A 26716-nucleotide genomic window follows, 5' to 3' on the forward strand; every position below is an offset into this window, starting at 1 on the left:
AAACAAAAGTATTCAAAGGATGACCAAGTGATTCTCTAGAAACATCAACTGTGTCTGTGAAAAGTGAATTTCGTGAGATTATTTGCAAAAATAACTTTTGGGTGTAGTTGCAAATTTTTCACCTAGTTTTGATTACAAATTTACAAACTTTTTTATCATTAATATTATTATTATTATTTTAGTGAAAAGATTTTTACTAAATGAGCTAGTTAAGGCAAATTCATCTTTATATAAATTTATGTAAATACGATAATCAATGTTTATGTAGAGTTATGTATTACACATCATAACACATCATATCAAAAGTGAAAAAATTAAGAATTAATGGATTGGTGTAACATAGGTGCTTACGAGTGATAGCCAAAATTAATTACATCATAGTATCTGATATGTGGTGAGGACGTCTGGTATCCAATTTCTCGCAATCTCCTCTTCCTATCCTTGATTATTACCTATTTTGAACCAAGAGAAAAACGATTTTTCTTCATTTCTTCATCGATTGCGGGACATAAATTTTCAAGGACTCTAACTCAAAAAATTAAGTGAAAATCAAATGTTATTGACTACAAAAGTGTCCTCTTTTTCTTAGAAATAAAAAAGACAAAAAGCGTGATAATAATAGAGAAAACTTAAATCACGTTGTTAAAAGAGAATAGGAAGAACAATGAAGATGATAAACAATGAATATAATTACTTCTTGTGTTATTTTTAAAATACATCCTTTACTTCACATATTTGATGTTTGGATGGATAGATGTGTCTTTCTATACTGTATTTTTAATATTTAAATATATATATATATATATATATAATATGTGTATGATTCTATATAATAATAATAATTTTAGATTACAGATATAAAATATATAGAGTGACAAAACTCGAACGAAGAAGAAGAAAAAAAGACAACATTTTGTCCTTGTGAACTTATTTTTCACTTAATCTGTTTATCTAACTCGTACAAAAAAAACGGACTTCTGAAAGATGGCAGATGACGAAGTGTTATTTGACGACGTTTATGAATTATGCGAAGTGATCGGAAAGTAAGTATCATCAAATCTAACGCTTGATCCTTGATGAACTACAATAGCAAAAACATAATGTTATGGGTATAATTTTAGATAGTACACTTTTTAACGTTATAACTTGATAAAATAAAATTTAATTTGATTAAAATTAAATTGTTAAAAAGTACCTATCGATTTTTAAAAAGCTCTATTCTTCTTAACACAAGTTTTTATATTAAACATTAGCATTTGTACCTAATTTGCATTTAATTAATTATCCTTTAAAACGAAAATTTAAAAGTAAAACTTGACTGATAAACCGAAAAACTCATCGTGTAAAAGGCAATAATAATACACATATATTGATTTGGGCATACGTGAATTGATGTTTATTATATTTCTCATTCGAGATATTCATTCTAATATAAAAAAAAACTGAATGTTGACTTTGTTATTGAAAAAAAGGGATAAGTGTAATCGATTGTTTTTATTTTGTTTTTTATTAATTTTTTTCAGAGGACCATTTTCAATTGTCCGAAGATGTATTCATCGCGAATCAAATCAAGCATTTGCTGTTAAAATTGTTGATGTAGCACGGTTTACGGCAACACCAGGCTTAAGTACAGCAGGTATTTTTTTTTATTTTTTATTTTTTTTTCATTTGGTTTGAATTAAAAATACAAATCGAGTTAACAATCCTTTATTTAGATGTTTTGTAAAATCAACATATGTTTTCCTCTTTTTTCCAGATCTTAAACGAGAAGCAACAATATGTCATATGTTAAAACACCCACATATTGTAGAATTACTGGAGACATACAGCTCAGAGGGCATGTTGTATATGGTGTTTGAATAGTAAGATCTTATAAAATTAGTTTATAAATTTTTTAAAAATATTTTGTTTTGTTTTTTAGTATGGAAGGTTCTGATATATGTTTTGAAGTAGTGAGGAGAGCTGTTGGAGGCTTTGTGTATAGCGAAGCAGTTGCATGGTAAGCTACTTAGTATTTATTTATTTTTATGCATGTACACAAATCTAAATAAAACTAAATCTGTTTTCATTGTAGCCACTATATGCGACAAATTCTAGAAGCATTGCGTTATTGTCACGAAAATGATATAATTCATCGAGATATTCGACCAGCATGTGCTTTACTAGCGACGGCGGACAACTCGGCACCAGTCAAATTAGGGGGCTTTGGTGCAGCCGTTCAACTACCTAATGGTCGCGACTCGGTGGAAACGTATGGCCGCGTCGGTTGTCCTCATTACATGGCACCAGAGGTCGTGAAAAATCGCATTTATGGAAAAGCATGTGACGTATGGGGTGCTGGAGTAATGCTTCATGTTTTACTAAGTGGAAGACTGCCATTTGTCGGTTCCGGGAAAAGATTAACAGATTCTATTGCTCGTGGCCGTGTTGCGGTAAGAATTTGAATAATGCCGCTCCAAATGAAACTCAATAGTGGGTGCATAATAAAAAAAAAAATATGCTATACTTTTTATGTTTTTTCCGAAGTTTTTGAACGTCTTCGTTGATTATTCAAATTAAATTAATTTTTCTTTTCATTATACCTATTTAAGTTTAAATTGAAAATATATAAAAAATTATTTAAGGAAAAAAAATAATTTTGGCCACTTGACTCAAAAGCTTTTTCATCACAATTTCGAAAAAAAATTGTTGTAAAAGCAAATTAAGTTCAAATCTAATATCATTTTAATGAACAGTGAATATTTTTATTGTTTTTCAATAAAAAAAAGTACCAACATAAATGTGACAAAATTTTCTTTTTTACTAATTATTTTTGTTTTCCCTTGATTTTTTTTTTTTTTAAATCGGAGGGGACATAAAGTGAAATAATTAAATTTAATGGCCTAAAAACTATTCTTTGTCATTTTAATTTTTTTTACATTGATATTTGTATATTTGAAATTTATTTAAGAACACTGAAAATTGAAAAAAAAATGCACAAGTTTTTAAACAAGTTTTCCATACAAGTTCCGCTACGGACGGACGGACGGACACGCAACGAAGCACAACAGCGTCTTTTTTTTTTTTTTTGGAGTGGCCTAATTCATATACAGACAACAATTTGGTATTTTTGTTTGCTCTATCTTCTAGTTGGACTCGCCGGAGTGGAAAATTATTTCGTCGTCTGCCAAAGATTTAGTCTTAAAAATGCTTGCACCTAATCCACATCATCGGCCTAAGATTTCAGCAATACTTGAGCATCCGTGGATGAGAGTAAGTAGCGTTAAATAAATATACGTTATAGTAAGTGACAATCAGATTGATTCGCATATTACACTTTTAGGATCGCGATAAACTACAAAAAATTCATTTAGCAGACGCGGTGGAGGGCTTGAAGCGATATAATGCTAGACGCAAACTCAAAGGAGCCGTTCAAGCATTAGCTGGTGCTGTGTCTCTTGATTGTTTGGACTCTGAAAGTGAGTGTGTTGTATTTCAATAATTATGACCGTAATTTATTAAGTACTTAGTAATAGTATCAAATTAATATCACGGAAATCATGAACTGAACTTATTATTAAAATTTTTATTTTATTTATTACTATTAAGTTTATATATACATTTATATTTATTTATTTATTTTTTTTTTTTGAATAACCTGCATATGATCCAAGCGACTTAAAATAAAATTAGCGAAATACAAATTTTCATTTTAATTTAGTGACTGAGAGAACTCTTATTACACTTAACTACTTGTATTATTTTCAAGCATTGAAACAAAAATTTCACTTCTATTAATATATTCTATTAAATGTTAAATGAACGTCCTTAGTTCCAAATGAAACTTAATAGTTTTGTAAAAATTTTTAAAAACAAAGGGGACAAGGAATTCACTTTTCTTTTTACTTTCCAAAATTTTAGGAAAAATAAAAAACATCAATAATAATTTTATGTAAAATATGTTTTACGAAAATTTATGAAATCATATTTCTAATTTTAACACAAAAATTTATCATAATGAAAAATTCCTTGAAAAATTAAAAACAGACTCGTAGCGTGATAAAGTATTGAGAGGCCTCCTAAGCATTTTGATTCTCAAATAAAGTTTTCAGAATTTGAGGCTCAAAACTTTTATTTGTTCTGTGTGCCTCCACAAATTTACGGCTAGTAAATTCCCCAAAGGATAAAATTAATCGGTTATGATTGATAAAGCCGCGTGACCAAAATTTAATTATATTTCTATTTTGGGACATTTAAGTTTGAAAATATAAAACGAATATAAAACGCGTAAGTAAGTTTTCAAATGCCATAATTCTCAAAAGAAAAGTTCAATTTATATTATGTTTATGAATTTGAATCTTAAGTTTACGTTCTTTTTGTGAAACTCGTCCATTTAAAAAGTCAAAATCCAATTAGGCAATAAAAAAGATGAAAATTACCTAACAAGAAAATTAACATTTTTTTAATTTTCAGGAAATTTTTAGAATCAATTGACATTTAATTTTCAATTTGAGAAGAAACTATTTTTTTTGTTTCAGTAAACGTGAATTCCGACGAATGGTTAGATGAAGAAGTGGGAACGGAAGCTGTTCAAAAAATTCTTGACTCTTTAGATGACATAGTTGCCCTACAGGATCCATGCGTTGACATAAACGTTCTTATGAGCATGTTAACTGATAGTCGACTACACTCTTTACTACAGGTATCAAATGTTATTTATAAATATGATTCGTCATCTTATTTTTGATTTTCCCAGCTCTTTGATAAAGTCAGTTGCAATGTTGTCTCGCCATCACGAGCTCCTCCCCCAGACGCTATTAATCGATGCAGAGATGCAATCGATGCAATTTCCTCAGTTTCAGGACATCGATATGCACGGGATAGGATTGAGCTGGTCAATATTTTAGCAACTCCACACATGCAGGTTAGTGAGTGAAAAGAACTTTTAATTACTTTTAGTGAATATATATTTTTCAAATGTCGGTTAAACATCTCGGTTTCTCTACGTATTCCGTCTTAATTGGATTGCATTGGGTTATATTTGGTAATAAATGATGCATTAAGTTCGTGAAGCACCTCGTATTACATGAGTATTTAATAGACATGCTTCAGGCAAAACCCTTCAAGATGTAATACAATTATTGTATAACTAAAAATTTGTCTGATGTGTAACAACCAAATTATATATTGAAGTAAGAACAATATTATTTTATAAATATTTGCGGATCTAAACTGGTTCACTTATTTCCTAACCTTCAAAGTGAAAACAACATTTTAGAAGCTATGTATTTTTTGTAAAAAAAACATTTACGTTTAATAATTTATAAGGCCGCTCCAAATGAAAATCAAAAATATAATGGGGCAAAAAAAAAGTATTTTCATAATTTTTCAAGATGTTTTTAGAAAATTTTTTTAAAAAGTTTTAAATTTTTAATAATTTTTGTTTAAAAAATCGTATTTTAACATAAATTTTCTAATTTAAATTTTTTTTTACAAAATTACTGAATTTATTTTTCAAAATTTTTTGACAGTTATTTTTTATGAATTTTTTTTCTTTAATTTTTTAATATGTAATATTCTAAAATCTGTTTTAAATTAGCAAATCTCAAAAAAGATAAGTAAAAAAAAATAAATAAAAAATATTTAACACTCAAAAATAGTTAAAAATTTTGTCATTTTGTATGAAAATAGTATTTCAATTTTTTTTTATTTTGTCTCCCCTCTTATTTTATTTTAAAAAATTTTGGACTTTATTTTTCATTTTCATTTGGAGCGGCCTAAAATTAAAAAGAAAAATAAATACCTAGGTACATAGTATAAAATACCTTTTAGTATAACTGGAGATAAAAATATTGTAAATTAGGAATTATAAAGGCATATTCAGTTTTTAAAAAATGTGTAAAAGGGGAACTTTAAACCGATTAATTATTTTTTTGATTTCCTTATGACACAAAAGAATTTTACAGCACAAAATCACACTGAAAGTAACAGTACATTGTTAATCGGCTTTGTACATTATTACCTTCGGCGAAAACTCGATGTGCCATAAATGTTACGGTTATTACTTTTTTGCCTTGTCGTGTTCTTTTTTTCTGGTATATATCAATATTGTATCATTCTTTTTGAAAAATCCAATAAAAGCAATTTTTCATCTATAACTTTTCTATCTGATTGCATACGTTCATTGTTTTTTCCTCAAAATATAAAATGTAATATGGTGTGATATTTGTGTGATTTTTAAATAAAGTATGAAATGTAAGAATATCAAAAATTTATGTGCAATAACATTTTAATCCTGCAACTTAGCATCATCAATGTATGCTTAAAGTATTGTATTGAATGCTTTAACAATACGCATCTATAATGTTAAAGCATTCAATCACAATGGGTCACTGGACAGCGGTGATGCCATCCTTAAGCAGATGTCATCCACCATATTCTCCACATTTACTATTTATGCTTCATTCGCCAATATATATGATGGAAACTTTACAAATAAGAAAAATACACATTAAAAGACATACGGTTTGTTTAATTAAAATTTTGGAAAATCTGTGTACACTAAATATAAACATTTATTGCGGATAAAAACCTCAGTAAGCTAATTAAGTTTGTTGCTAACATCAACTGGTTTCGTACAAAGGTACATACTCCATTTACTACACCTGAAGACGTTTAATAACAAGTAGATCCAAAATTGTTGTGGCGAAATTATATTAAATTTCAAATAGTAGGTATAAATATGACTATATTGAATAAATCAAGCAGTTGATAAAACAATACAAAGACTAAAATAAAATGGTCCCGTTTTTATATATGGCCTATGTATTGTTCAAAATTCCTACGAAATATTTTATGCATTATAATAAATGCTCCTTTTAGCAATATAAACAATACCAAAAGTAATAAAAGCATATCCGGTTTATTTAGTTTCATAGTAAATACATACACTTATACTTTCTGTAAATATTGTTGGTCCAGTATTTTATTTATTAATTTGATATGTGCGTTTTATTATGTTTGAATATTTTTAATGCACAATAAGATTAAGAAGCATTAAACTATTGTATCGTGATGCATTTTTGTTAAAAATTAGAAAAACTAATGTTTACATTCATAAAAACAAAGTTTTAGATCATAGAAGCAAATTCAATGCACTTTTCAACATTGTAACGTTGTGTAGACAATTGAATATAAATAATGTACATTTTTGATGAGAATCGTGTTAATTATTCAAATTTTGTGAGGAATTAGAAATTTTATATGTGAAAAGTGGCATTTAGGAAATAACGCATTTGTGGTAAATATAGAAAATATGACACACTATAAGTAAAAAGGTGAAATTCTATACATTAATATGTATATTGCATTTTGTTTTATGTACTTATTTATGATGAATAAATGTGGGAGAGTGTATGGTGGAGTGGGTTTTATTTTTACTCTTTCTTCTCATTTTTTTCGTAAACATTATCTTTAAATAATAAATATGTCGCAAACGAGGAATTTGTCAACTGGGTAACGCTGTTCTCATTTCTCTCTCCTGTAATGCCCACACCTTATGAAACATTTTCAAAGCTTGATCATTTGCGCAATCTCTGAACTCTTGGATGCTGTAAGCCCTTTTTTACCTTTTGTTGCAAAGCGTATGTCACACACTGTACAGATTTTCCGGTTGCTATGACAACATTTATATTGTATTGCAAATACTGTCTTTCTTCTTCTGGATCAGCATCTGAGCATGTACCAATGGAAATCGATTCTCTTCTCGAAAAGTGAAAATTCCATCAGATATCCCTTGAATCAAGCCATTTTCAACAAATTAATAATTTCTATCAGTTATACGTGAGCCCTTATATCATCAACAACTCTTCAAGAAAATAAATAGTAGAAAATATAATACAAATTAATTTAAAGTAAAAAAAAAAAAAATTAACATTGATTTTTGCCTTATTAATACTCTAGTTATCAATAGTTTTAAAAACAAAAAAATATAAAGAAACAATTAAAACGAAATACAAACCACTATATGTATGGATTATTAAAAATGACTTAGAAAAGAAAAAGAGAAAGTTTTTGAAAAAATAAAGGGAGGGACAAAGTAGAACTTTAAAATAGGAAAAAGTACAAAAAATAATAGATAGTATATAGTGAGTGAATGTCCTAGGTCACATATTTTCCTAATACTTTTCAAGAAAGACAAGCTATAAGTTGGGGTCTACAGATTTCTTATTTATTGGAATCAACAAATACAGGTATATTTGCAATAAAATTTGAATCGAATGTAGTGACACTCCTTTTTTATTTTGATGGTGGTAGTTTATTTAAAGTATGTTTATTTAATTTTTATGTATTGACTTAATTTCCAAGTTCAAAGAATTTAATTTTTCTCACGCATCCAAATTGAACTTTTTAAAAAATCTTCGATTTCTCACATCGTTTGTTAATGACCTTCATTCAATATTTCCACTCCTTTTCCAAAAAGAAGTCACGCTGTACTATGGATGTGTAGTATTAGTATTTTATTCACATAAGATTCACGTTTTATTCTCTTTTTATCATCGTTTTCTTATTGAAGCTAAATCATGTGTACGTATGTATGTATTTAAAGAGATTTGTCCTAGAGAAATTCTAGTCAAGTCGCACATGATGAATCATGAATATTTTGTATTCCACTGTTGAATAAATCATTTTTTTCCTTCATGACACATTTGATTTAAATAAGTATGTATACAAATAAAAAGTTTTCATTTTTTAAGTTATGAAACTTAAACTGAAATTTGTTGGGATTAGAAAAAAATAATGCAAACAAAATCATGAGTCAGAATTTAGAATACGTATTAGAATCCTACAATTTATCAAACTTTTACTTGAAGCCATTCGATGGTAACAAAATACAGAAAAAACAATCATGATGATGCCGACAAAGGACAAACCAATGCTCTGAGTGACGATACGTTGATTGAGCATCTGTCTTTGGAACTGGACCGAACAATCACAAACTTTGAAAATCATGAAGCAATGAGCGCTGTTGAATGCACCCATTATAAAAATAAATTAATAATAATTTTATTTACATATTATGAATTTATTTTTTTATGCGTTTCATTTTTTTTAGTAATATAATTTTTTTAAATTTTATTAATAATATACTAATAGTAAGAACATTAGAATATGAATAAAAAAGCTTTTAAAGAATATTTTTTCAGTATTAATAAAGATTAACTAACATGTATAATACATTTCATATCATACTTGGTTTTTTGTTCATACCGCTAAGCATATCCTTAGAAAATGTGATTTCAATACAGCCAATTCGTTATAGGTACCTAAATTTAATAAAATGAATAAACGTACATCACATAGGTGGATCTGACACAAAAAATACAATATATACATATAAAATATATATTTATACAAGCAAACAACTTTTGTGGACCGTTGCCAGAAAATAAAATCTCTAGAAATGAATACTTTCGAAACTGTGCTACATACCCTGGAAGGGACATTTCCCATATGGCTCGTATATATTGCTTACAGCTATAATCTTTTGAGCGTTATGAACTTTTTTTACATACATGTTAACGAAAAAGATTTCTAAGAGAATTACTTTTAATAACACAGAAAAAATATTTAAGACTCCTAACAAATTGGTCAATATTTGCAATAAAAATGTAACATCTTAATAACTTTTATAATAATTACATAAACAATACAAACACAGTGTTTCTGAGCAGATACGTCTGTAGTTATTATTTTTTTACAAATACCTATTTAATTTTTGTAATTCAATTTAAATAAAATTCTGTATGAATGAAGCCTTTTTAATTCATTTTATTAGTTTTGTTTTTGAAATTTCAAGTGAAATAGTTTTTTTTTATGACTTACATGTCATATCTTGCATAAACTAGGTTACTAAAACGTTGGAATCTGCATATTATGTATGATTGTTTTTCCAAATCCATTTTCAATGTGTATGTATTTTTTTTCACAATATCGTTGTGTGAATGTAAATATTTCTTGGCAAAAGTTCAGAAAAAATTAAGCGTTTTGTTTCTTGTGCAAAAAGTTTTTGGATAGTTCTGAAAACAATATAAAGAAACAGTTTTTATAAGAAATAAATAACTCATAAGTGTAACTTTGAGTACGGTCATCTGTTACATCAGATTATTTGAAAAAAAGGACAAAATCAATATCAACCAACGGGATGAATGTATGACTGACAGATATTCCTATATCAATTTCGTTTTCAATATTAAAATTCATATGCACATTATATATGTACATTTATCAATGCTGATGAATGACATGATAATCGTTTTAATAATACTTTTAATATCTTGCTAGAAGCGGAAATTACATGTCTCTATATATGTAGGATATACATACAGTGTTATACAGTGTTCGGATATTCAATGTTTAATATTGAGTTTTGAAATCACATATAGAGCAACAAAGTTCAGATTTGGCTCAAATAAAATTGTGACTTGTGTATTTATTTACACAAATCTTTGTGTTCTTAAATTTCCGAAATTCCTAAAGCCCTGAGAGATAAAAATAAATATTCCTATATATAAAGTCGTCGTCAGACGAACGACGAACAAAGTTACCGCGTTTCGACTCCCGATGTCAATTTTGTTCAAATATTTCTTTTAATCAATATAATTTGAAACAAATAAGACAAATTGAAACACCAAAGACGTAGGGCACACCAACGACATAAGGCTCATCAACGATAAGTTGACACACTAACGACAAATGAAATGCGGTAAAAAATAATTTTCATACTTTTTAATATCCGATTATTGATATATGTTTTCTCTAATTTTATAATGGATATCAAAATATATTATGATTATTGTATTTTTAAAGCTTATACAAAAAAGAGACAAAAACAAAAACGTTTGTTGGGTGATAATTAATATTATTAATTACTTTTTTGTATGGAAAGTTTCTGAATGTAGCTAAGAAAAAGATTTTTTTCAATAGAAAAATTGGAGAGTACCTAAGTATTTTGAAAAAAAAAAAATTATTTTAAATTTAAATTGAAATTTCAAAATAATATTTTGATTATTATTTTATTTAATTTAAAACTACCACCATAAAAATGTGTCTTTTTATTAAAATATTGATTTGAGTTGTATTATAAATCTTCATCATTAACGTTTTTTTCAGAAAATTCTTAATACAATATTTACTAACGTTTTCATTGTTAATAAAAAAAAGTGTTGGTCAGTGAAAAAATACAGGAATTTCATTTCAGAAAATGTTCTTGTAAGTGAAATGTGCGTGATTATAGAAAATAAACATAAATAAATTACTACAAAAAATTAAAACTAATGAATAAGAATGACCTGTCGTTGTCTTATCGAATGTTCTATCTGTTTAAAAGATGTTATTTGTTTACTAAACAAAAGTGCAAAACCAATAAAAACATACAGTATTTGTTAAGTATTAATTGAAACATTGAATGTCATAAAATCAATTAAATAATATCGTCGGTTTGCTGGTGTTCTTAAAATACAGGACGAGAAAAGGTCAATTTATGATTTTTATTGGAGAAATATCAGTATACGCGAAGAATTCTGTTTTAATACTAGAAACAGACAACAAACACCAGTTATTTTTCTATTTTTTTGTTACGTCAACAACGAAAACAAACGTACAAGAATCAAACTCCACAGCAATAAAAAAACTAACCTGCAATCTAGAACTGTGTACAAGGTGACATTTACTTACTTTGATTGTCATCAAAAGCCACCAAAATATATTCGAGACAGTCATCCCCTCCTCCACTCTCATCCTCATTATCATCACGTCATCACTCCGCATCATCAAGTTCGTTACCTCGTCGATTAACATGCTCTGTTAGCCAAGAAGATTTTGTGAACGTCGTGGATCCTTTCTTCGGCGGACATAGTAGTAGCAGTGGTGGAATCAGTAGCGCGGGGGCAAATTTACCATGGCTTAATCCATGTGTGCCGATGTGTCATCATTCAGGACCCGGGCCACCTGCAACGTTGCCCCCGCATACACCTGGTGGACCTATGCCAACAATGAGCTTAGGTAAATTAAAAAAGAAAAATATATATTTATTTTTTTAATTTCAACTTAACTCATATTTTTCAGGTCATGGTCCTTCATTAGCTTCATTACATGGGATGCAACAACCACCATTACTGCCTCAAATGCCGCCAACTTTATGTAATCCGTGCAGCAATACAAACAATTTTAACTCAGTGCCATTACCAGGCCCCTCGCGATGGGGCCCCAGAACTTCTTGTCCTGTACATAGCCCATTTCGTGTTAGAGTGCCGAATGGAAATTCGTGCTCTGGTCACCAGGTAAGACAATGTGACTGTTAAGCGTGGAGACAACAATTATAAAACTAAGAAGAGAGTGGGTTACACAAAGTAAAAACATATCTGATAATATTATAAAATTATCAAAACATACTTCATACTTTTAGTTACTTATTTCTCATATGTGTATGATAATGATGAAAAATTTTGTGTATGTTTGATTAAGTGTATTGTATAGTATAACTTTATGAAATTTTTGAGTGATATAATGTATTTCAGTTACTTTTTAAACGTTTTATTAAACTTATAAAAATTCATATTTTCATTAATTTTATCAAATTACATATTTGTAATTATTAAATTAACATTTTAATCATTCAATTAAAACAATATAATGACTTTAATAACCCTTTTAAGACAAAACTCGATATGACTGATTTGAATACATGAAATTATTGGCAAGCTATAATTTATAATAAGCTATAATAATTTAAATGAAAACATAGCTTTTGTTTTTTTTTTATGAAATCTGTTGTAGAGTACACGGAACTTAAGCATGTCAATTTATTCGTGAAAACAAAAAACTTCTATTATAGGACAACATAAACTGGTCCGCTAGTTTTCATTAAATAAGAAAAAATAAAACCTTTTTTGATGCGCCATTAAATAGCTGAATACCGCCTTTCATATCTCAAGATTTAATTATTGTTCCAACCAGTGTAAGATTGCAGATGTTTACACAGTTTAAAGAGGACAGGGTAATGTTTTTAGTGTATGTTTTTGACAGAAAATATTGCGGTTGATTTATTTTATTTATAAAATTTATGTGTACTTTTCCTTGTTTACAGTTGAATTTATTTCTTTCATTTTTAATACAATTATTAATGCATATTTTGACATCTACTCCTGGATTCTTCTTACATTTGAGACAATGACAAGGAATATACTAGAGTGATATCGCGTGATAAGTTTGGCAATAAGCCAATTTTAGCATACCTACAACCAAAAATTTTCTCAGTTATTTCTATCTAAATTATGCAGTTATTTTATAAGAGTTCCATAATCAGCATATAATGTACTGTAAAAACCATTCGTCAATCAAAAGAATTGACCTTGTTTATTTTTATTTTTACGTTTTTGCATTTCACTTATATTTTACTCATTAACCAATAAAATAGAAAAGGTGAATAACTGACCAAAATACATTTACATTGCAAGTACATAGTTCATAATACGATTATATTTCCGTTTGATATATTATTATTATTAAGTTCATTGTCTAACTATTAGTATACCTTTAGTTACCGTGAGAGTCGGTTGAAAAGTTTTCGCCAAAAGGATTCAAATATTTAACTAAACATGCATGCCTTTTTAAAAAGTCAAAATAATACGAATCAAAAAACGATTGTTCCCAACCAAAAGAAGGATGACTTCAAAATAGATTTCATAAATGATGGCGTACTCTTTGACTCAAAAAATACGGACCCGGAACGGCCATCAATTCCTGAATTTTTTAATGGACGTGATATTTTTATCACAGGCAGTACAGGCTTTATGGGAAAAGTTCTTTTGGAAAAGTTGATAAGGTCGTGTCCAGGAATTAACAAAATATTTGTTTTAATAAGGGCTAGACGTGGAAAGAGTGTACAAGAAAGGTTGCAAGAATTAAAATCTATTCCGGTAAATCTTCCGTCTTTTTTAACTGTTTGTAACTCTTCAGTTGACTATTTAAAAAATTCTTTTATATACAGCTTTTTGATGTTCTTAAAAGAACGAAACCAAACTTACTAGAAAAAATTACACCTGTCGAAGGTGATGTTACTATGTTAAAATTAGGATTGGATCATAACTCGTTAAAAAACATGAGCAATGTATCAATGATATTTCATGCAGCGGCAAGTGTTAGGTGAAATGTATGATTCATTATCTATTAAGCCATCAAACAAAAGTTTAAAATTTTAGATTTGATGATCATTTCAAATATGCAATTTTGTTGAATACACGAGGTACGCGCGAAGTGATGGAATTTGCAAAAACACTCAAAAACATCAAAGTAATTTTGCACGTTTCTACGACTTATTGTAATCTTAAGTCTAAAACTGTTGAAGAAAAAATTTATCCACCAATCGCAGACTGGAGAGATTCTATAAGGATTGCAGAAAATGTGGATGACTATATTTTAGATATTTTGGAACAAAAATATTCTAAGTTTATGCCAAACACATACACTTTCTCAAAGCACTTGAGCGAACAGATTATCAATGAGTACAAGTCCACTCTTCCAGTGGTTTGTTTTCGTCCGTCAATTGTAATTTCCACAATGAAAGATCCATTTCCTGGTTGGATTGATAATTTCAATGGGCCTGTAGGAATTTTGGTGGGATGTGGAATGGGGATAACGAGAACAATGTATTGCAATCCAGATAACATTGCTGATTTCACTCCTGTTGACGTATCTATAAAAGCGATGATTGTTGCAGCTTGGAAACGAGCTATTGATGATGATGTGTAAATCATTTTTAAGTTTTTTTACTTTGAATATACCATATTATTTTTTCCAGCACTGATTTACCAGTTTATAACTCATCTACTTCTACTATTAGAACAATATCAATGGAGGGGATTGTTTCATCTGCAAAAGAAATGGCAGAAGACATGCCTCTAGAAAAAATGATTTGGGCTCCAGGTGGCTCAATCGCAAGATTTCGAATAACAAATTTTATCAAAACTATACTATTTCATATTTTGCCAGCAATTTTAATAGACTATGGATTAAAACTTACTGGAAGGACTCCTTTGTAATTAATTTAAATACTTGTAAACTTTTTATGCTACTGACAAATAATACTACATGTTTTTTTAGCGTTCTTGGACTGCAACGAAAGGTTTACAATGCTAATTGTGCTTTGGAATATTTCATACTGAATAACTGGAAATTTCTAAACCATAAATTTTTATCTCTTGACAACGAAATAAAAGAAGAAGACACTCGTGCCTTCCACTACACCGATTTTGTACAATTTGACATGATGTTGTATTTGAAAAATTGCATTTTAGGAGGAAAGCGATATCTACTTGGTGAAAAAGATGAAAACATTCCTTATGCTAAAGCGAATCATGAGATGATGAAAAAATTGGACAAATGTGTTAAAATATCACTTTGTTTAATATTGAGTTATATTCTAATAATAAGATGTGATATATTTTTGCTAATGAGGAATTTGTTATTCCAACTTTTCGGAGTCCTATAATTTTGAATTTATGATATAAATTATTATTGAACAGGTGGTGTGTAGTAAGAGTCTTGCTCTAGGAAAAAAGTTTAATATTTTGTTATAAATCAATAAATGTTTCATAGTTTACTGGTGTTTTAAAAATTTAAAAGGATTTAAAAAAGAATCAAAAGTGTGATATTTAAATTGGGATAAAGCAATAAAAAAAAGTATTCAGAAACAGTCATGGTCAAAAGCATCATTGTTTAAATTTTTGTCCCATTTTTACCATAATAATTGTTTTTACGAATTGACGTAGTCCACATAAGGAACCACGCTTTCTAGTGATAAGAAGAGATGTACGGTTAAAAAATATGTACTTGGTATTCTTAAAATATTCTGGAAATAACATTCTTACGTTCATACAAAAATAAAAGAATCGGCAGATACGATTGCTTTTTGTTTTTTGATGAACCAATTATACCGGATTAAAACGTCATATTATTTAAAATTGAATTGGTGTATATGAATTCAGAACATATATCTTATTAATAAAACAATCCATATACTTTCTTAGAACTAGTAGTATTAGAATTTGAATACTTGTACTATATTTTTTGCAATAATACATTAACGAAATGTTATTTCCGATTCAATTTCCTTTCTATTTGTATAACTTTTTGTATCATAGCATTATTAATTTTTCCTCCCCAATATGTATCAATTCTGATTGAAGATAATGTCTATCAAATAATTTTACTTTTTTTCGTTCATTGAAAAGAAAATTGATCGGATTTTCAATTAGATGAATCAATTTTTTTTTTCAAATAATTAATTTACATTAAAAGAATAATTTATTAATATTTTTTAATTATACTTGTTTATTTTTATTATTTAAAATATTTATCTTCAGAATAAAAAATATTTAACTCATATTTTAAATATTTTAACTCATATTGGCAGTTGCAGAAACATAGTCATACAGGTATCGTTGTGCTATGAAACAAATGTTAACTGTAAGACTGTGTCTTTGCATCTGTTATTCATCATTGAAATTTATTTGAAGCTGCAATAAAACATCCAAAACTCTGGTAACACCGAAGTTTTCAGTTTAACTTATGAGAAAAAGTTGTCAAAAAATGTTTAATAGGTAGTATTATTAACTGAATATGAACGTTTCGTAACGTATGAAATTTTTGTTTTACGGACTGAGTTTGTAATGCTGTTATTTTTCTGAAAATTGTGTGTATGATTTTGAGCTTTATAACTTATTCAAATGTCCTTATCAATGAAACTTTATATTTACCCAAGGTCAACAAAAAAAAATTTTTAGCATTCCAAATTACGATGAAAATATGAAAATGGAACGGTGGTTGTGTATTATCACTGTTATAATCAAAAGTATTTTTTGGTACATAATTTTATATAATAATTATTAAACCATAATAAATATTATTACTTTTGTTAATATGTTTTTAATTGTTATAAAAATTATAAAAAGAAAGAACCATGTTGTCAATCAAATTTGTAAAGGAAAATAAGCTTCAACAATTTTTATTTTCATAGATAGTAACTCATTGTTAATTCAGGGTTCGTACATATTTTCATACAATATCTGCTTTTGTTGGATATTAAAAAACAAACTTTATGTCAAAAACATGACTTTGCTCTTTAAGTAGAACCTACCTTCATTTTAAATGACAAATTTCTATTTAACAAGTTCAAGTTGTGGTTAAAAAGACATGTTTTCACTTGAATTATTTACCATTAAAATACAACATTAAGAATATCAGAATTATTTTTTTCTTATTCTAAATCAATGGTTTTTCAATTGAACAGAAATTTTGAAAATCGATAGTAAAAAAATGAAATGAAGTATAATTCCGTAAGATAAGCACTTTATTTTATGGAAAAAGGTGTTCGTAGATTTTATCTGTGAATATAATAAAAAAAAAATGTTGGAGAGATTTGAAAGAGAGGAAATATTCTAATGTTTATTAAAATTAAATATTTTTGAAACCAAAAAACATTATTACCGAGTTGTTTACCGACTTTATTTTATAAGAATTGTTTTTAATATAAATACAATTTAAAAGATTTGTTTTCCTTTCAGGTAAATAAAAATTGTTGACTTGATTTAATTTTACTCTGTTAAATCTCGACGAGTAGCAAGTAAGTCATTTTGTATCTTAATAACACATCATCAAAGGTAAACTGTAATACTAAAAAAGGTAAACTGATATTTTGTACATCCATTGAAAAAATAACTAAAGTTTGTGCAAGCAATTTTTTGGAGTTTTGTGGGGTGTAATTATCGTTTTTATAACATTTATTTAAATGTCATACAATCATTATAAAAAAAAATTATTTTGTGACTGATGCATCACTTATAACATATCATTTTGCTACTCGTTTAGTTCTATAATGAGCCGATAACATCAATTGCTTGTCTCTTTTGAATTAAGGCTTTACTACACACACACGATGTAGTTGCACGTGACGTGTATGGTGAAGAAGCACTTCGAGTCACACCACCTCCACTAACACCATTCAATGGAGACGATATTGATAATGTTGATAATGGGGATATTCAACATGTAACTCGTGTTCGATTGGTACAATTTCAGAAGAATACAGACGAACCAATGGTATGTTTTTTTTTCAAACTTGTAATTAAGTTAATAATAAATTAATAAATTAATTTAATTAATAAATTATTATTGCAAATTTGTTAACATTTTTATTTTTCTTTACTACTAAGGCCGCTTCAATTTTTTTCAATTTTGAAGAATTTTTGTATTGAAAAGCCTATAACAAGAATTTTCTTCTCTAAAATAAATATTTTTCAAAATGTTTTGACAGTTATATTCATGATTTTTTTTTTGTTTAGATATTTAACTTGAAGTACTCTGAGATCAATTTCAAATTATCAAATCTCAAAGTAGACACCAAAAACAACTACATTTAATTCAATTATTTCACTTTATGTCAACCCCCCCCTCCGATTTTGTCAAAAATATTCAGGGGGAAAAATGAGCCGATAACATATTTTAAGAAAAGAAAAATTGTTGACATATTTCGGTACTGATTGAAAAATGATAAAAATATCTAGTTTACATTAAAATTATATTGAATATGAATTTAACTTGAACTTAACTAGCAACGCATAATATGTATATCGAAATTTAGATAAAAGATTTTTTGAGTCACGTGAGCAAAATTATTATTTTTTCTTACATTTTAATTTTGTGAATTTTTTTTTTCAATTTTGACTTAAAAGTTTTAAGTTAAAACTTTGAAATAATAAAAACAAAAATTAATTAATGTGAATAATCAACGTTAGAAGTTAAAAAATATGAAGTTTAAGTAGTAGTAAAGCAAATCCTCCATTTCGAAAAAAAAATTTTGGGACAAAAACATAGTAAAAAATTTGGCTTTAAAAATAAAAATTAAATTTCGAAAATTTTTAGGGAATAACATTAAAAATGACTGAAGATGGTCGATGCATAGTGGCACGAATAATGCATGGTGGTATGATACATCGACAAGCGACCCTGCATGTTGGAGATGAAATTCGAGAAATTAACGGACAGCCTGTACAAAATCAATCTGTTGGACAGCTTCAAAAGTTATTGGTGAGTGATCACAAACATATTTTATATAAATTACTAAGTTATAAAATAATTTAAAATTATAGTTGCACTAAGTTATTTATTACAAATAATAAAAAATTGAAGTCTTTTAAGATCATAAGTTTTTGAATAATAACTAATCGGAAAATAAAACTCATTTAAGTCGGTTTTTCATTTAATTGAACGATTTATTTTTATGTGTTAAATATTTTTATATCAAAATGTTTGTAAATTAGTATATAAATTTCTCTATGAATCCATATTTTTTTTTTACTTATTTCAAATGATAAAAACTAGATAAAATTTATAAGCTTATTCACTTGTAAAATTATTAAATAAAAAAAATATTCATTCCTGTTAAAAAAAATTAAAGTATTCATTATAAAAAATAAAATTTTTAAAATCCTGTTAATTCTATCAAAAAAAGCTTTAAAGTTAAATATTTTTATTTTCAGCGTGATGCCCGTGGCTCAGTTACCTTTAAAATAGTTCCTTCTTACAGAAGTGCTCCGCCGCCTTGCGAGGTAAGCTATAAATATATATATATATATAATTCTACATTGTTTGTAACAGTTGTCTCAGAAAATTAAAAAAAAAAACTAAAATAATAATAATACAGAACCGTCATTCTGTGTTACCATTTACCCAAAGGCTATTTTTAACTAACAGAAACAGTACAAAGAATGAATCAAAAACTACATAAAAGACTGGCATGAACATGCATAACAGTTTCATTTGAATTTTATATTTCATAAAACAAAACAAAGAAAAGAAAAATCATATGATCAGTTCCTCAAGCAATATTTTTCCAGAAAAATACACAAAACGCGGTTTAAAGCTTAAAAAATAGTTGTTGAGTTTTGAAGTAAAAAGCAAGTAGTGTTAAATTTCATGATGAATTTTTCGTTTATTTCGTTTAAAAAAATTAAAAAATATTAACATACTCCTTATACTGAAGTCACTTTTTAAACGGATCTACATGTAAAAGGGAGTTGTTAAAAAATAATAATTGATGTATTTTAAAATATTTAAAAGTGATAAACTTTTTATAGTAATACTTTTTGTTATTTGTTCATAATAGCTATTCCGGATTAGACCAGCGCCAGTGTTAGTAAGTATCGGTTTGACTTGTACTTTTATAATAATTTAACTGATATTTACTCTCACAGATTTTTGTAAGAGCCCAGTTTGATTATGATCCACTAGAAGATGATTTGATACCATGTGCTCAAGCGGGAATCGCATTCCATGTTGGTGATATTTTACAAGTAAGTAAATACGATTTTATACTTTGACCATCATAAGTGTTTTATCTTCATCGTGAATAATGTTAAGCAAAAGGGAATTTGTTTTCCGTTTTCGTATTTTTTCGAAAAAGCTTACCTATCCCCTAGTATATCAAAATGAACATACTACTCATAGAATACGTTTAACTACTTGTTGATGTGAGATAAGACACGTCTTAGCTTCGATTTAAATGTAGACAACAAGTAAAATTTAATTGTTTGTTCAAAGTTTTTATGCATAGAAACACAAAGTAGAATATTTGGTTTTTAAACTTTCTGAGGTTTTACTGTTAATAATTTGCAATCAACAGTGATTGTGAAACCATTGTTGTTTTGTTTTTCTAACTACTTTTTCGACTATAAATTGGTTTGATTAACCTTCAATAAATATCTTTTTTAATGTAAAGATATATTGAATACATACTAATTTTTATTTTCTTCTATTTATTGTTATATCCTTTATTATTAAAATCTGTTACTTTGTAGAGTCCTTTTAAAAGTTTTTAAAATTATATATGTAACTTTAGTATAGTCAGCTAATGTGAATCAAGTCGAACGAATAAAACATTATTGTATTGTAATTTTTATTTTCAGATAATTAATAAAGACGATCCTCATTGGTGGCAGGCACGTCATGATACTGCAGGTGGATCAGCGGGTCTGATTCCATCTCCTGAGCTTCAAGAATGGCGCATTGCATGCCAATCTGCTGAAAAATCGAACCCAGAACAAGGTATGTATAAAATGGAAGATAAATATATGAAGTTTTATTTTGCATTTTGAAAACAATTTCCAACATATAATGAGCTATTATATTGAAATATATACAGTATTTTATTTATTTATGTGATTTTAATTGTTTCGGATTATTCATAATGTTATTTAAAAACTTAATAAGATATCTAATAATATGTGCAAAATTCCCATTTTTTTTAAATTTTTAAAATTTACATATTTACCTTTTAAGTATTAACTTTTAATATTTACAGATAATCCAAAACAATTTAATTGCTTGAACTATCTATATTCATATAAAATCAATTTGCATTCCGTTATTTTCATTATTTTTTTGTCATCTAAATATTTTAAAGTATTATACTTCTAAACATGATAATTTTACCATTGTTTTGAAAGATGATTTCAAGGTTAACTCCACCTCAGCCCATTCGATTATGGGATTCTAAAAGATAATTTGAGGTATGAAAGTGTGTCAGGTAAAACTTAAGCATTATTAATGAGTTATTATTAACAAAAAAAGTTATTTTACCAGTGTTTCTGACACTCAATACAAAATATAGTATTGTATCATCAGAATAATTTTTTGGTATTCAAATATGATGCTTACGGACTGTTCCATCATTTAAAGCTAATTTAGGTATATATTCATTTTATTTTCTGATTTTTTAACATGATAAAAAAGGAAATCATCCTCAAAGTTAATGTCCTCTCTTCAGTCTAATGCTGTCCAATATGTTTGAATTTGTTTTTATTCATTTGTACTGCAAAAGTATTCAATTTAAACTAGAAACAGTTTAATTTTTAATAATAATTTTAATTGATTAGAATATACATTTATGAAAACGTGATAATAATCATGATAAATTAGGGGTCCCTTATTTAATTTAATACAGGGTGCTACTTAGAGAAAACTATGTACCTACTTTAAATTTAATCAAAATAATCAATTTTGATCTTGTTTATCTTCGTTTAATTTAAAATAAAAAAAAAATGGAAGAAAAAAACGAATATATATAAGAAGATTATCCTCCTGTTTATTACAAACGCAAAAAATTACATCATGTTGCACGTCATTCATAAGCCACAACTCCATTAAGGTTTTATTATCAAAGTGGTATTTAAAAAAATAAATGAACGAAAAATGTGAAAGGAGTCAGCTTAGTACAGTGGTTAGCGTATCTGACTGATAGGTGAAAGTCGTCGGTTCGAGACTCGAAATGCATGAAAAACTTTTTTGACTTCAATTGTGCTCAAAATTTACTAAGAAATTTTAGAAATCCTTTGGGATCTTCTTACTGAGAAAGCTTACGATTTCACAGTATGAAGTACAATAGGACTCTTTAGAGTCCGCGGTGCGAGCCATACTAGACTAAGTCTAGTAAACCCTACTCTACCCTACCCTATTCTAAATGTGAAAAATTACAATAATGAAACATAACGGAAAAGATAAAGATTAGAAATAATAAAAAAATGTTTTATCGTAAATTAACATCAAAAAAATCATTAGCTTAGTATTTCGCAGCTTATATTACTTCAATCGCTTTATGATTTTAATTAATGGAAACGGATTTTGTTAGTTTAAGTTGGTTGGAAGTACCTTTTCATACTCTTTTATGTGCTCCTATGCTCTTTATGCTTTTCATTTCATAATCTATATAATTAGATAAATATTTCAAAAATATTATTTAGATTTATAAATTACCCATTTTAGAGACAGAGACCTTCTATTCTGTGACATAACTAACTTAATTATATCTTATGTTTTTCTTCTTCTTCTTCTGATTTAATTATTTTAAACTGTGTGGTAACTTTTAAAATCCTGTTCTAAATGTTTCAATATTTGTGTAAAAATGTAATTTTTTGTCATGTGTATTAGCATCAGAATCAGGTCAAGGTTGTGCATCACATGCAGAAGGATGTAATGGAGCAACAGGTACAACAAAAAAAAAACTTTTAAATGCTTTTGAATTCTTACCTTGCCAATTAAGTTGCATCCGTTTTTACATTATTAGTTAATTTACAAAAGCTTAAAGTACATCTTAGCGCTCGAAGAAAATTAAGTGTTGATGTATAAAAATTTCAATCTTTTTTTCTGTTTATCAATAAATGCGCATGAGTAATGTTGATTATTAAGTACATATATAACATTGTTCAATTTTTATGTAGAAATTGTATTTATGTGAGAGTAAAGTGCTCTAGATAACTAAATAACAAAAAAAAGATCCTGATCACAATTTAATGAAAGTCTATCAATATATCATTTTATTTTCCCTTTTTATCTTCTCCAGTGGGTGTGGGAATATTGATTTTAGTATTTCCTTAATTTAAGTAAAGAATTTTCAGAACGGGACACTCAAAGGTTTCATGATCCAATAAATTCAAGAATTTTTGGTTTTTTGATATCAATTACTTATCATATAAAATACACTTAAAATTTTAATTCAGAATATTACGTTGCTATATCTTGTTCTATTAGTAATTTTAAGACTTCGTATTTTGTTACCGTCGTAGAAATACATCAAAATTTACTGAATATAGTGTATTTACAGAAAAATATTTCTCTGTTGCCCGTTTGCAACAGATCAATATAAAAGCTCATAACAATATCAGTTTATTTTATTATTAAGATGCACAGTAATTATAACGAATTTTACTTTTTTTGTATTTATGAAAATTAAAATAAACAATATCTAGCATACAATATTATTGTTGTTTGTTTTATTAACTATTTTTCGTTTTATTGCAGTTAATTGTTCAATATTTAGTCGTAAAAAGAAACAATGTCGCGACAAGTACTTGGCGAAACATAATGCTGTGTTTGACCAACTTGATTTAGTCACATATGAAGAGGTTGTGAAAGTTCCACGTGAGTACTTTTTTAAATAACAAGTGTAATATATATTCTAGTTTTCATAATTCGTAGTTGGTGATCCAGCATTTCTTCGAAAAACTTTAGTCTTATTGGGCGCTCATGGTGTTGGAAGGCGTCATATCAAAAACACACTGATTGCAAAATATCCAGATAAATATGCTTATCCGATTCCACGTAAGTTTTTTCATTTCTTTTTTATTTTTCTTAAATTAGGCCGATCCAAATGAAACTCAAAAGTCCACAATTTTTAAAAATTATGTGGGCTTAAAAAAATTTTGAAAATTCAATTTTTAGGGTATTCCAAAAATGTTTTTTGTTTTGCGTTACATTTTTAAATAAAAACCATGGGGGATAGACATTTTATATAGATTTATACTATTTCGTAAGGAAAATTAAAAAAAATATATTTTTAAATTTTATTTTGTGTGTTTTTTTAATTTTTTTGTTTTCCAAAAATAATTTTGAACAGAATTTTCAAATTTTTTGATCGTTTTTAATTATTTTTTTCACCAAAATTTTACGTTTTATGATATCTAAAGATACAACAAGACCAGCCAGAGCAGACGAAGAAAACGGCAGAAATTATTATTTTGTTTCGCATGACGAAATGATGCAAGATATTGCAGCGAATGAATATTTAGAATATGGTACTCATGAAGATGCTATGTATGGAACAAAATTAGAAACGATTCGCAGAATTCACGCTGATGGTAAAATGGCAATACTTGATGTTGAACCACAAGCCTTAAAAATTCTGAGATCTGCAGAGTTTACACCATATGTTGTCTTTATTGCCGCACCGAATATACAAAATATTGCTGATGTAAGTATTTAATATACGTAATATTTTTTTCTTTTTGAAATATGTACATTGAAAACATATGTATGTACCTATTTAGAAATTTTTTAAACGATGTATTTGAATCATGTTTTTTTTTGTTTTCCAGTATGACGGAAGCTTAGAACGTCTAGCAAAGGAATCTGACATGCTTCGTCATGCCTACGGTCATTTCTTTGATTTGACAATCGTGAATAATGATATTGGTGAGACGATAGCAACACTTGAAAATGCAATAGATAAAGTGCATTCAACACCACAATGGGTTCCTGTTTCTTGGTTATACTGACAAGATAGTGAGCTAGAGTGTGTAGAATGCTTAGAAGGATGCGATTGTTGCGAATGCGAAGGACTAATACATGAAATATCGATTAAATAGGTCACATGTTAGTAGGAAACGTGAGCTACTAGTTATTTTTTATTTATAATTATATGAAGTATACATAAAATACCTAATAAAATAAAATATGTTTTTCAAAACTCAAAAGTAGGAAAGTTTAAGAACAAAATATTAATAAAATCTATTATAACTTACTAAACTTTTTGTTACATTAAATAAAAAAATCGAAGAAAACAGTTGAAAACAATGTTAAAAAATTGATTTAAGAAACAAATAAAAACAGGTATATCATGTGTAAATGTTTCAAAGAAAAAGTATTAAAAATTATTTAATAAAAAAAACACGTTAGAAAAATAAATTTAAATATAATGAAACTTATTACCATTAATGAAAAACGATATGATCACATACAAGTTTAAACAAATATGTATGTCAGTTGTTACATTTATCAATTTGTTATTATATTTTAGGGACACAATTTAATATACTATTGTTATAAAAAGTTGATTTTTAATATTCTTCAAAAGATATTTATAAGTGTAAACAAATTTGAATTATGCATCCCGTTTAATCAAATCAACGAATGTTATACTTATTTCTATTATCCAGTTTTATCTTATCATAGTCATTTTAGAAAGCAAAAGGTACAATGAGACACTCCAAATTATTATAAAATAAATAAAAGTAAGCTATCCTTATTAAAAGTACATTAGTTTCCACCTTCAAGAAACTTTACTTTACAATGGTAATTGTAACATGAGCTTAATAACGGTTTCTTTTACAGACAAACATTGAGAATCTTTTCTGAATAATTTTAATAGAATTTGTATACACCATCTGAAATATTTTATAATTTTATTAGATTTTTTTATAAAGACTATTTTTTTTACTTGACATTTTATCATATATATGAAAATTTAAAAACTCCAAAATTTCTAATATAAATAATATTGAAAAAAATATTAAAAATATCTTAAATACTTACACATATATAAAAATATTTATCAAATTCATTTCACTAAAACATAATAAACAATGTCAAACACACAAATAAAATATACTTGTTAATAAAAGTAGTTAGTTAGAAACTAATTGAATGATAATGCATAAACTTATCTGAATTAAAATGGGAATATTTACTATAAATAAAATTATAGACTCACTATCAAAAGAAATAGATAGAAAATTAATGTCAGAATTTATGGGTGGCGTGTTTTGGTTTAGAGGGAGAAAACAATCAAAAATTCCAATGTTATTTTACGTTTATGTATTAAAAATTTTTGTGTTAGAATCTTTTTTTAAAAAAAGACAAATACATAGATTTTTAACACAACAAAATTTAGCTTTAAAGCGACAAATATAAAAAAAAATAAAATAAATTTTACATGCATTTCATTTGTGAACTACCTATTTCCTCAAAAGTACTGTATTATTTTGTCGACTAAATGAAAAAAAAATGTTAACAAAAAATTAAAATAATTAGAATAACATTTAAATATAAACAACAATAAACATAAAAT

General features: G+C 27.1%; 2 protein-coding genes across 8 annotated transcripts; both read left to right on the forward strand.

Moving 5' to 3' along the window:
* On the forward strand, positions 1-25413 carry LOC134835100 (peripheral plasma membrane protein CASK). 7 transcript variants are annotated; one of them, XM_063849961.1, is made up of 21 exons: positions 1-50; positions 849-1043; positions 1524-1636; positions 1757-1862; positions 1922-1999; positions 2075-2432; positions 3130-3252; positions 3323-3458; positions 4497-4681; positions 4736-4903; positions 17956-18138; positions 18961-19125; positions 19578-19646; positions 20204-20233; positions 20292-20390; positions 21003-21141; positions 23023-23079; positions 23893-24012; positions 24070-24192; positions 24558-24841; positions 24966-25413. In XM_063849961.1, the coding sequence occupies exons 2-21, from the start codon at positions 985-987 to the stop codon at positions 25143-25145; spliced, it is 2775 nt and encodes a 924-aa protein (XP_063706031.1). In that variant the 5' UTR covers positions 1-50; positions 849-984; the 3' UTR covers positions 25146-25413. The 7 variants fall into 7 exon arrangements, with proteins under 7 accessions (XP_063706031.1, XP_063706029.1, XP_063706034.1 ...); XM_063849959.1 differs by having other exon boundaries at positions 2-240; XM_063849964.1 differs by having other exon boundaries at positions 3-240; positions 4518-4681.
* On the forward strand, positions 13355-15070 carry LOC134834605 (putative fatty acyl-CoA reductase CG5065). The gene is made up of 3 exons (XM_063849338.1): positions 13355-13958; positions 14030-14184; positions 14241-15070. The coding sequence occupies exons 1-3, from the start codon at positions 13638-13640 to the stop codon at positions 14788-14790; spliced, it is 1026 nt and encodes a 341-aa protein (XP_063705408.1). The 5' UTR covers positions 13355-13637; the 3' UTR covers positions 14791-15070.
* Positions 25414-26716: the final 1303 nt, after the last annotated feature.

This window comes from Culicoides brevitarsis, chromosome 3, assembly GCF_036172545.1.
Source record: "Culicoides brevitarsis isolate CSIRO-B50_1 chromosome 3, AGI_CSIRO_Cbre_v1, whole genome shotgun sequence".
Taxonomy (NCBI): Eukaryota; Metazoa; Arthropoda; class Insecta; order Diptera; family Ceratopogonidae; genus Culicoides; species Culicoides brevitarsis.